Source organism: Diadema antillarum, unplaced genomic scaffold (genome assembly GCF_040938485.1).
Source record: "Diadema antillarum isolate AM-2024a unplaced genomic scaffold, OU_Dant_1.0 seq00000160_RagTag, whole genome shotgun sequence".
Classification (NCBI taxonomy): Eukaryota; Metazoa; Echinodermata; class Echinoidea; order Diadematoida; family Diadematidae; genus Diadema; species Diadema antillarum.
Genome location: NW_027271231.1, coordinates 541,004 through 554,075, shown reverse-complemented (window position 1 = coordinate 554,075; position 13,072 = coordinate 541,004). Strand labels below are relative to the sequence as shown.

General features: G+C 40.9%; 1 protein-coding gene across 1 annotated transcript; it reads right to left on the bottom strand.

Moving 5' to 3' along the window:
* Nucleotides 1–237: 237 nt before the first annotated feature.
* LOC139727900 (uncharacterized) lies at nucleotides 238–12,223 on the bottom strand. The gene is made up of 4 exons (XM_071638871.1): nucleotides 12,042–12,223; nucleotides 2,051–2,267; nucleotides 968–1,245; nucleotides 238–359 (listed from the first exon to the last, which is right to left on the bottom strand). Exons 1-4 carry the CDS (start codon nucleotides 12,200–12,202, stop codon nucleotides 269–271), a joined length of 747 nt encoding a protein of 248 aa, XP_071494972.1. The 5' UTR covers nucleotides 12,203–12,223; the 3' UTR covers nucleotides 238–268.
* Between the last annotated feature and the right edge of the window lie 849 nt (nucleotides 12,224–13,072).

Below are 13,072 nucleotides of genomic sequence, written 5' to 3'. Positions count from 1 at the left end.
ATAAAGTGATCTCATCTTTTGGAAAGGGACGGGAAGACCAATCCCTCTCGCAATTCAAAACCACGGCAAGGATGATAAGGTGTAAAAAGGCGTCTGTTGATCAGAATACAGTCTGTAATTTCTACTGGTTTGTAGACAAAAAAACAACAACATCGACATAAACTAAGTCCGCGTTCCGCGCCAAAATCAAAGATTTCACGAGCGGTGCAACGAACGAGCAACATGAGTGATGAGCGTCGAAGATCGTCCCGGGAGAGGACCGTCCCTCTCAGCTTGACGAGTTACTACACCTACAGTGTTGTATTGAGAACGTAGAATGGCTGCACGGAGGCACGGCGCACAGACCCTTTTTGACGCAACTGTGGTAAAGACGGGAGAACAAAATGGGTGATGTTCGTTATTCGGAAGGTTCGTTATTCCAAAGAAAAATGTGTAGGGGAAATTTAATTTTGCGGAAGAGTTCTGACAACATTAAGTGACATAAGGAAAACGCCTAAAGACTATTCCAAACTCAATTGAATATACATTATAGTTACGTTACTTGCATGTTAATCAAAATTTAAGTATATTGGCAATACAACTTACGATGCAGGCAATTATCAGTGATAATAGTAGAAACTAATCATATAGATTGCATTGTTATTCAAACTAAATAATAATGATACCAAAATGATAATAAGCACTTTTAAAGCCAACATGACAAAGAAAACAATCGTCGGTTGAGAATGATAAGGGCGTTAAGTTGCCACTAAACCCATAGTGTTCGAGACAACTTAACGCCCTTCTCATTCTCAACAGACGCAATGATAATTAGACAGCAGCGATACAAAAGAAAACCATCGCAATCAATGTCTTTGTTTGTTTGCTTGTTTGTTTGTTTGTTGTTGTTTTTAAGGTATTATGCACTCATTCTTTTTGCTATATTTTAAAATTCCAGAAAGCCCTCCGGTGGTGTTGGCCTACTTACTCGCACTGTTCCCGAGAGAGCTTCTGGCCCCGCCGGCCCCGGTAGATGTTCTTGCAGTTGCGGTCCTTGGTCAGGCAGTCGCAGGCGCACGAGTCCTCGTCCTGCAAGAAGGGCTTCGGGCACGGGTTGCGGCACTTGCACGTGCACTCGCTGTAGGACCAGACCTTGGTGTCGGGACAGTCCATCACTGGCGGCGGACAGAAGGACGGCTTGTCCTGGCACTCGCACTCGGTGTCGTGCTCGATGTCGCGCGTGATCTCCACGGCGTTGATGAAGAACTGTTAAGGTTGGCGAGGATATAGTGGACCAAAGAGAAATTCGAGAAGATTAGCTTCAGGGGAATCTGGGAATCAAAGGTGGTTAGTTCGTCAGTTAACATTACGTTCTTTGTTAGAGAACGAGTCACTGCTGGTGTCAAGCGGCCAAGCATGTCACTGTGCCCATCACAAAGTGGTTTTTCATACTCCACATCCTTTACTTTCGGAATTTGCGTCGTGCCTTACTTAAGTGGTGATGATATTGGCAACAATCATTATACTTCAAATCAATTCTAACTTTTAATCAATATGCGAAGCAAAGACGGATCTGGTCATTAAATTTCCCACTGTTGCCATAGCAAAAACTCAAATAGCAATTACGATTGATATTACATTCGGTGATTCTAGTTTAAAGGTTTTGTTTCAACTGACGTAACAGTGAAAAATTAACCCGTTCCATACTGAATTCTGGATTCCCCATAGACTTAATACACAGGCCACCAGGTTCCCGTATGGAACGGGTTAACAACGGTCGAATAATGCTCGAGTCGACCAAATGAACCATTGCATGGGGTAAGAAACAGGTTCCAAGAAAGAATGTTTAAAAGGAGAAGAATCTGGACATGAGTACAGCTGCTCAAGGAGTAAAGCGATAAAATTGGATGCGAGCTGACGACATTGTTGCTTCAACTTGATGTATTGCGTATACAGGGATCGGACAATTGAGTTACAAGATGAAATTAAAACGAAGGGAGGACCGGATATAGAGGAGAGGATATAATCGGCAAGCCTGGTGAGTGACTCTGTAAATTAAAAGGATGCTTACGTTCATCGTGATATTGGTTCTCCTCGAGGACTCGCACTCCTGGTCATCCCGGCAGCAGCCGCCCTGCTTGCACCGCCGCACCACGATACACTCCGGGTAGATGAACTGGTTGTAGCCGCGCGGGATGCCCAGCTCCTCGTAGGCGTCCACCACCTGATCACGCGGCTGGCAACGGGCGCGCTGCTGCTCCTCCTTCACTCTATCCATGAACTCATTGCTCGCTGCACGGACGAGAAACACAGACAAACATAGAAATCAAGAATTACGTCAAGATGTTGTCACAAACAAGCAATGATTTCGAATCACAGCTACATGACACTGGAATATGGCTAGTGCACTTTGTCAAAAACAAACAACAACAAAACATAGCCAAGCTTGCATGAGATAAAGATATTGTTTTGTCGCAAACATTGTTTTCTTATTTCTTACATTCTTACTATCTAAAAGACGATCACTACTTCACGAAACAGAATGTAACGGAGCTGTAGTTTGGAAAAGTGTTCCCTGAATTCATTAACCGTGAACCCCATTCGCTCATCGGTGCTAAACTTCTTGTAGAGGGCGCTATACTATTTCCACAACGGGCCTTGATGCGCGATAGCATCCTACTTTGACAACTTACTGACAGCCTGTGTTTGTTTTTTTTTTCCTCCGACACGGATACGCACACAAATTCACACACGCACACATAGACACATGCACGCACACATGATTGCCATGCAGAGAACTAATCATGAACTAACATGAATTGCACATTAACATTTTTTGTTAACAGAGATGACGAAGAATGTGGAATATGCAGGGCATGCTAATAGGATTTCGGGTCCACAGCTTTTGTCATTCGTTTCCTCCCTCAGCCCGCCAATAATGACACCACTCAATCACTTCTTGACGTTCATTATTATGTGTCATCACATTATGTTTGCCAGCTACTATTGACTTCATTTCGATAAACAGCGCCTCTGCAGTTACTATTAGCCACATTAATGTCTGCCAGCTTCTGTTGACTTCACTTCGATATACAGCGCTTCTGCAGTCGTCGGCAAGTTAAAAAAAAAGAGATAAAATCCTTTTCCTATATATTCTCCCCCAACAGACCGTCTTCTTGTTACAACTTAGTTTCTTTTTTTTTATGGGGGGGGGGGTTGTAATCAGACAAGCTCAGCTGTGTTCTTTTCGTATTTGATGCACTAAGATACATAACTAAAAAAAGTGCACTCATAAAATTGTAAGTATAAAATATTCATGGCGGATGATTGACTTTTTGTATGTGTGCTGCTGTTCATTTTCTGTCTGTAGTTCCTGTTTGTTTGGCTTATAGGCTGTCCGGAAGCGATCACAGGAGGAGAAATGGCAGATATAAAAATCAATTATCAGAAGGCCTATTCAATTCTCTGCATAGTTAACAATCACGTCCCAGTCAGAGTAAATGAAGAATTAGATCCCAAGAAGGAGTTAATTCCAGTTTCATAAATTTGAGATATTTGCGATTAAACCTGCTAAAAACGAAGAAAATGAGACAATAATGGAAAGGCGATTTTGTTTTGCACCAGGTGAGGTATCAATGATTTAATTTGCTTTGATTTATTTATACTCTGTATGGAATCATTTACATTTTTAGCAATATACTAGTAATCAAACATAATATATACAAATATGATACTCACTACAGCTAGTTTCTACAATTTGAAAAATTTTCATTACACATATAATGTACATTTGTGACATCATAACAGTACATATGTTATGAATTACCATACAGAACGGTTGCCAATAATAAGCTATAGGCTTGACCCTTTGGCAACCGATGATACAATACGTTAATGGAAAAGTTTTACTTTGCTCTATCTGATGTTGAACTTACTTTAAATGTTTAAAAACGGCGCTTATCTGTATGCCATCATACTGACTTTCTTGTAAGTACCCGAAAGATCAACATATCCCGCTTCTCATCACAAACGTCCCCCTCTCTCTCTCTTTATATCTATATATCTGTATATTCATCTATCTAGATGTATCTATCTGTCTATCTGTCTCTATTCATCTATCTATCTATCTATCTATCTATCTATCTATCTATCTATCTATCTATCTATCTATCTATCATTCTTTCATTCCGTCTCCATATTTTTTTCTGCCTTCCTTGTCCACACCCTTTGGAGCTCCATCACTATCACTGCCTATCTCTCATCACTCTGTTTCTTTATTCATCTCTCTCCAAGTCCTTTTTTTCTTTTTCTTTTTTGCTCTCAGCTTTGTCACTTGGGTGTGTCACGGCTCATTGAGGATACATTTTGTGCTCTGCGGACTTCCATACTTTACTGTCTTCGTTCCAGCGATATTCAATTTGTCAAAACGCCACTGACGACACATTGGTGCCCTAATCATCCGCCATCTCTCTAGTTTCCATGGAAACGGTCAAACCCCATTTTACTATAGATGTTGCCCTCTGCAGGTTAAAGAGAAAAAAATCACAAATAACAACAACAACACACGCACACACACACACACACACACACACACACTCACACGACAGCAGCAGCAACAACAACAACTTCATCAGACAAGTACGTGATGCTTCTACGCTTCCCTCGAAAAAAAAAAAAAAGCCAACAGCAACATACATGTAACCAAACAAATAAAAACCTATCGCAAGTCCCCAAAACACAGTAAAACTTGTATCATCTGCCCATCAGATTCGCCATAAAGCTCTAACGCATGCACGTATTTCAGAAAAGTGCCAAGAGTTGGTTGACATTAGAGAGGACGAACACGAACGTTTCCACAAGAAAAAAAAAATGTGAGCACATCTCGAGCTCCAGCAGCACTCAAGAAGAGTCTCCGCATCACATTCAATTTCGATTTGCCGCTTTTTAACTGTCCTTTTGCTCAAACATTGTTTTCCTGTTTACAAAGGTTAAATATAGACATTACTGAATTTCAAGACACAGAAGGTCGTATCCTTCTACTCCCTACCCAGCCCATCCGCCCGCAGTTTCTTCGCGCCTTCCCGTTTCTCATTCAGCTTTCGATTACTATCTTCCTCAAACACTCTAGAGAAATGAAAAAATATATATATATATATTCCGACAAATTCCAGGAGATATGAAGAATTTCAATTTTTCCGCTGACAAAAATAAACCGAATCCGTGCTCTGCGCGGTCAGGCCTTACAATTCAGAAAGGAACAGCAGTATAATTTTGCTTTGCGAGACATTTTGACAGATAGTTGTATGACATTTTGCTTGGTGTGGTCAAACAAAAATTATTCTTTATGTTTACAGATTGTTGCAGATTCAAAGTCACTCAAACTTCAGATTTCAAACTTATTTTAGAGGTTTGAAGAAAAATATACCCCGTATGGTTGTAAGAGAAATTTTGATTAGGTAATGCTGAATAGATAAACTAGATCATATAGGCCTACCTACTCATATTAAAGTTTTGATGTTTATACTTACATTTTCATTTCTATCTTTGTTATTACCATTTGTGTGAAGATGATAATGATAATGATAATGACGATTCTGATTTTGGTCATTTGTTCGTGCGGTGCGGGGACCTTTACTTTCTCATAAATTGCCATAATATATTTGGGAAACACACAATATTGATGCACAGAAGGTTACACTAAAATCACATCCTTAGTTTTGCACAAAATGTTCTAAACTGTTTGTTCGGGTGTTTGTTTGTTATGCAATGTTCCCTATTTGTATTATTGTCCGTTTTCGCTTCTTTGGAGCGCTTTAAGCACTTCTATGGAAAATATAGTGCTATATGAATAATCATTATCATTGCAATCTATTATCATCATATAATCATTATCATTGACAGGGGCGGATCCAGGAATTCTGTAAAGGGGGCGTGGCTAATATTTCTGGTGCCACTTCCGGGTTTCATTTCATCTTTTTCTTTTTATTTCTTTTGTTTTTAAAGAAAAATAAAGGGGGCGTGCGCCGTTTGCGCCCCCCTCTGGATCCGCCACTGATCAACATCAATGCTTTCACGGGTTTATCAGAGTTTTTTTTAAGCATGCATCACTGTTTTTTTGGACGTGTTTGGAGAAGATGACAAGTAAAAACAAAACACAGTTGTGTCAAACTTGGTGCTCACTGCTGTCTGTTGCAACACAGTGACTGCACCCCGTGCTATAACTGGAGCGGGGGCCCGCTGGGGGCCCGCTGGGAGTACGGTGTGCGGAACGAGAGCGGATGGCTCCAAGAGCGCTGGGAGGATGAAGGGGTTGAATATTTTGGGGTTTCAGAGGAAAGAACATCACACGCAGAGGCACGCATAGGAAGTAAACAGCAGCTCTTCAGGTTCAATTCGAACAACACAGGCTGCCACTCAAAAGTTCAACTGACATACTGGCTGCAAAAATCCACGGATATACCAACACTGGCCTGTGAAAATCATCTGAACATTATTAAAATATATATATATATTTTTTTTTTCCCTTTGGGGAGGAGTTTTTTTTTTTATTTCCTCTCTCAATACGACTTCGTAAATCATCAAAGTACAATAAACCTTTGGGTCAATTTCGAACCTTTGAGCGATTCGAAATCAATAGAAAGAAACCCTTCTACTCATCACCTTCAAATTCTCTATCATTTTAAAAGGGACTACTCGCGAAATTTTTAACGATGAGTGACGTCATAATAGCCCCTGGCCTATCTTCAGCTGCATTACGAGACTGGATAGGCAGTGATAGGGACGTACATCCTCCTGCATTCCATTCTAATGAGTGTTTTTCGTGAATATCCTTGGAATTGTCGATTATGGACAAGAATGACAAGCTAAATAACACTGGTCTTTGACGATAACTTTTATCATTATTATTATTGTTCGCGCTGATGGTATTATTTGTGAGCAAGCGATGAATTCTGAGCAAGATAGTTTGTTGGATCTGATGACTTCCAGATCGTCTCAAATTTAATGTGGTATTTGTAACAATGCTGCTTTTAATGGAAAGGACAGACGAAACAAGTAACTTGCCCGTCTGTGAGCCAGAGGGAAAAGCAGTGTCTTCTTCACTACACGGATAAAAGGTGAGGAATTTTACCATGAAAAGTTAATGCCGATGAATTGTCCTGTTGATTTATCAGACGGAGCTAGGGGGTATGTCATGACAATTTAAATCTTAGAACATAATATTTAAGATCATTATACCTACGGTCACCCGCGTCGTTTACATCTCGAGGCATTCAATCGTCAAAATATGTCACGAGGTACATATTATATACACAATATTCTCCATAATATTTCGGTATATAATGAAGGCAGCCCATCCATACAACATCACGAGACTAGTACGCTGGATTTGGGCGGTTTCAAAGCAGACTTCTCTGTTCACGTGACCTACTCCGACTTGTTGGAAAGATTGAAGTCTGTCATCCGTGCTTTCACATTATGTGATTGATATTATCCCAAGTCCTACTAACAGAAAATGACGGACCAACTGATGAAGAAGAATATTGGGATAGGGGCGCAGCTCCCGGTGGTTACGAGTACCTGTGCCCAGGAATGAGTAACACTACGGTTAATTTCAATGAATACCTGTACTAAACTCTATACGGTATATAAGGTAGGGTGATCAGAGGAAACTGTTGAGATGCTCTACGCAGCCTCTTTCGTGCCCCATCATTTACCCGCTCGGGGGACGAGCAGCTTTAATCGTATTTTGGGGGCCTTTTAGGCTTTGTCGGGAGAAGAATAACCTGAAAATGGAATCCTTTAAATATTTCTGTGCACCCGGGCATGTTCCATTTCATGCCGATTTTTGGTCGATTCACAGTGTCATTGTCTCCTCGGTCTACAGAGTTTGAAATTACGCGCTGTAGAATTAATTCACCCTTCTGCTCTCTCTCCCTCTCCCTCCCCTTTACTCCCCACCCCCTTTACACCCCACCCCCCCCCCTTCATCGTAGGCTGAGTGAACTGGAATGCGCATTTTAGTACGTTCATTGTCATTCGCCCGCCCAGACTGACACGGACAATGGGATGCTACTGAATTTGATGTTTGTTCGCTCTCCATTTATATCAAATGTATCATTCGTCCCTCTTTTTTTTTTTTACCCTCGTCTATCTTTCACCCTGTTATTTTGGTGGTTGAACCAAAGTGGCTTTGATAACAGTGGCAATTTGCTTTTGACCTCGGCTTGACTCGCTGAAGTCGTTTAGATTGAAAGGGGGACAATACCGCGTGACTTTATAAAGAGAGAGAAAGAAAATGCCTGCACACCACACTTCAGACCGTGTTCATAAACAGGCCGCATTACCACTTAAAGCGCTCCAAATAGGATATACGAAAGATTGACTATACTCAACTTAAGTAAACCTCGAAAACCAAGCATGGCATTCCCATTCATTCTAATTGTACGAAGTAAAAAAAAAAATTCTTTCTAGGTTTATAAGCGATTCTGCCGATTTGTTTACCGCATAAATATATTTATGTAAATAATGTAGGAATATATATTTTCTCTTCCTCTATCTGTCCCTTGCTCCCCCCCCCCCCCCGCTCTCTCCCTCTCTCTCTCTCCAAGAACGCAGCACGCACCGCTCCGAAGAGGGGAAAGAACTATGCCCATTTGATTTTACAAAACCTGGTCATAAATTTGATTCGGTGACAAATGTTCAACGCTCTCGAATACATTAATCAGATTACGCGAGTGATAAGGGTTAGTGGTAGCGAACGCCCCCTATATACCAATAATATGCGGTCCTGTCAAACGGTATATGATATATTTGGCGATATTATGAGGTGAAAGCGTCCAATCTTAAGGGTCGATAAGCGAGAAATCGCACACGTAGATGACGAAAGAGATATGATTGGCGAAATGATCATGCAGTAAATTGGTGCACTTCGCGCCTGATTTGTAGCATCAAGAAGCAGTTAGCGATCCCTGTGGCTTTGCGCGGGTGCAAACGACGCTCATAGCTGCTATGATTTATTCCTCACAAATTCGTCCTCCCCGTTATGTCTATTTAAAGCTCCCCAAATCAGAACCTCATACAAATATAAATCTATGAGCCTGCAACCCCCAAAAGGTCTGTTCAAGTGAGCTCTAATACTACGGATTCTCAAGACACGAGTGAACGGATAACAGTGCACATTATTCCAAAAATTTCTCTACACAACTGATGCGGCTGTATAGATGTATTTTAACAAAACTCTCTATGTTAATGGACCATAATAAAATACTGGGTAGTTAAATAGAATTCCAACTTGTGTGAGAAATATCTAAAGAAGATGTTAAGAAAACAACAACAACAACAACAACAACAACAACAATTAATCGTTGTTTTGTTTTCTCTCAGTCATAATGGGTATAATTATAACACATATACACTGTATTTGATTATGTTTACGTTCCAGTACTTGGTTTGAAGTGTAAAAGCAAAGTGACCAGACTCAGCTCGCTCGGGGACTAAACGAAACGAAACTTTTACTCCTTTCTCCTTATATCAACGAATGTTTTCACTGTTCTTGACAGTCAGTGCAGCTGGTGATCTACCTCTGGCATCTTAAGAGATTGACAATAAAACAGAACGAGCTCCACGCATTAATGGTGATAGAATTTTTGCTATTTTTATGTCAGTTCAATCCTATATCATTACCAGTGCCAAAAAGCGGATCTGACTGATCTAGCCTCTCATTGTATCTGATCTTCGGTAAACAAATCTAGACGAAATAATATTGCTTGACACCAATCTTTTTTCTTTTTTTTGCCATGTATACGTATGTCAATTTGCATGAATTACAAACGCTTCATTCCTTTTCTGCCAGGGACTTCGGGTAGTGTATACAGCCCTATCACATGCAGGGTTTTCTGTGAGAATCAGCACTCAAAGCACGTTAAGGGTTAAAGAAAGAGAGATGCGATTGGCGTCATATATTCTTGATCAGAGCCGGACTAAAAGGTGACTCAAAAGCCAACGGCTTGGAAAAGTACATTCAGAGGTCATTGACTTTGTCGCGTTGGATGATGCTCTTTTTTTGTCATTTGCAGCTGAGAGACGTCCTAAACACCATTGGTCATAAGTGTGTCCGTGCATGAGTGTGTGTACGTGCATGTGTGCACTTTGTGTGTGTGTGTGTGTGTGTGTGTGCGTGCGTGTGTAGTTGCTTTTTTTTTTTGGGGGGGGGGGGGTGTATCTAAGCAGTTCACACTACCTAAGCCCACTTGCGTGAAGATCAGCCGTGTCGTATTTCCATGATGAGAACAATTCAAAACAAAGCTATGAGATTTTTAGGCTCTGCCAGAGTGTGTTTCGTACTTTCGATTTACTGATACAACGATTCTTTTCATCGCAACAAGGTCATGGCTTATTTCTGAAGCCCCATCCGCAGTATTCCGTGTGAGTATATAGCACTGTTGGGCAAGGGCCCACGCACTCCCTTGTTATCAAACGCCACTCTGCAATGGCGCGGACCAACATATTCCCGCGATGAATACTAGTATTCCCCGTGAGCCCTCCCCGACTTTGTCCGTCGTCCTTGCAGCCAGTACACACGATGATGATTCGCGCATCAAAGTCATTACGTTGGAAAATCCACACAAAAGAAGACAGATGATTGACGGTTAAAGAAACCAGTCGGGCAGAAATCCTTATTCTATTTGTGGTCGAGATTTCAACTCATTACGGTTCGCCACCATCTTGTGTACTTCTCTTTTGCAAATGGCCCGTTTTTTGGTGTTTTCTTTACATTCCCTTCTTTCTCCCTGCCTTATTCCCCTTCCCTCTCATTAATTTGTTTACTCCGTAGCATAAGAGGTGTTTCAAAAGGACGCAATTATACAGATATGGGGATCTGGTCGTTATTGAAATTACCTCGCATTTGGATTCAATTGGTTTGTCTCTTGGTCAAATTCAGACACATCCCCTCATTTTTCTCTCTCTTTTTTCGAACAGTAACCAATATCGAAACAAAAGGTAGCATAGCAAGTTAAAAATACCAGCCTCCGTCGTTAAGTGAATGCTTGATGAGCAGACTCAGTCTGTGAAATGTTGAGATCGAGTAAGTGGACTGGGAATTAATTAATTGAGTGAGTATTATTACTTTTAGAGGACACACCACACGTGATTAGCGAGGTACTAGCTTTATTTCTACCAGAGTACATTGTATCTGACTTGACTTAACATCTCGTACAAGCCGCCCTAAAAGATAAACTCAATTCGGAGATTGGCCAATGAAACCACCGCGGTGGGAACGCGAAATAAACTTCAGTTCCGATTCATTCGGTACTATTATATGTCGCCATCTACGGTAGATTTGCTTAATACATACACAACCAAAATCTCAGTTATGACGGTGCGGAAACGCAAAGTTCAGATTCCCCACTGTGGTAGCACGCACACACTGGGCCATGAATGATATACGTAAAGGACAAGTCCACCTTCATATACATAAGGATTGAGAGAATGCAGCAATATTAGTAGAACACATCAGTGAAAGTTTGAGGAAAATTGGACAATCCGTTCAAAAGTTATGAATATTTTAAGTATCTGCACAGTCACTGCTGGAAGAGAAGACTACTACAGTGTATGATGTCACATGCGTACAACTATATAAGGAAAATAAAAAGAGAATTTCACAAAACTTTACTCTTTGAATAAAGCGCACATTTCTTGGACTTGCTACTGATGTATGTTAAGGGTAATATTATTCCTCCTGCCTTCTGAAAGAGAGAAGTCAAGTGTTCTTTTGTTATGCGGGAAAAATGGAAATATGTTGAATTTTCTTTATTCTTTCTTTATATCGTTGTACTCATGTGACATCACAAGCTATAGTAGTCTTTTCATCCAGCCGTGACTGAGCAGAAATTTCAAAAATGCATAACTTTTGAACGGATCAAACTCTCACTGATGCGTTTTACTAATATTGCTGCATTCACTCAACCCACATGTCTATTATATATGAAGGTGAACTTGTCCTTTAAGTAGACAGGACATATTGCTATTGTAATGGAGGGTACAAAAAGTAGTTGGTATACTCACGTGAGCTGTCTTTCCCTGCTCTCCCCAATCTCCTAAAACTCCTCTTGCTCACAGACGATGGATTTCTATAGATGGAATATCTGGAGTTGACGCTTCGTGTGGTGTCGTTTATTCTGAATGCATTGATGTACTCGTCTAGCGTGCTTACCCTCCTCATTTGCTGCTCCACCTGTCTCCGCGATAACTGTAGGGAAAACATAGGAAAACAAGCTGAACAGTAAATATCATTGACATCAGCGAACTAAGAAGGAAAAATTTTACATTCAAACGTGGAGCTAGCTGACCGTCGAAACTATCATGCTTTCCAGCGAGTATTCAAACATCATCCACTTTCTTCAATTACGGTTTTCATTGCTTGTTCATAATCATATTAGCAAATGACGTGTTTAGAGTTCGGTTTGGAAGCCGTTGCCTTTACGCATGTCTTGGGAAAGATTCTGAAATGCAGATAAATTAAATGCAGAAAAAGAATGCACATATTTTTTTTCTTCTTCTTCTGTTGGTGTCAGTAAATTGCCACGATCTTCGCTCATCCTAATACAATATCCCCGTCCTTGCGCGCCATGACGTATAAATGTTGCATTACGAGCCACGCCATTGAAAATTCGGGCCTCTACCATTCGTTAACCCTCTGAGTACCCATTGGCACAGAAGACCCCATAGCGTTGTACATACTGTCCAAAGTCCCTGACACAAAAAGGGTTAAAGCTATACTGTCACGATAAAACCGCGATGGTTTAAAAATGCGAAGCCCTCTCCAAATATACAGTGATGGTGAAAAAAAAATAATGTGACCCGAAATCCGTTCTCCATTCTGCCAGGGTTCCCGTTAACGACTCAAGCACGCGAATCCTCCTTTAAATAATCAGTGGATTTTCTGAAGCCATATTGATCTGCCCAAATTTCAAAGTGTGAAAGGATTGCATCCTTCTGGTATAAACGAGTTGAGTGCTCTGCCTTTTCCAGCTTTGAGAAATGAATGGCTGCTTCTAGTCGAGCCTGTCACGAGTAGTAGGCCTACCTTTTC

Coding starts and splice junctions, on each gene's coding strand:
- LOC139727900 (XM_071638871.1), bottom strand. CDS start 12,202: ATGAGGAGGGTAAGCACGCTAGACGAGTACATCAATGCATTCAGAATA. Junction 2,268..12,041: donor GGGAAAGACAGCTCACGTGA/GTATACCAACTA, acceptor CCGTGCAGCGAG/CAATGAGTTCATGGATAGAG. Junction 360..967: donor CTCTCTCGGGAACAGTGCGA/GTAAGTAGGCCA, acceptor TCTTTACCACAG/TTGCGTCAAAAAGGGTCTGT.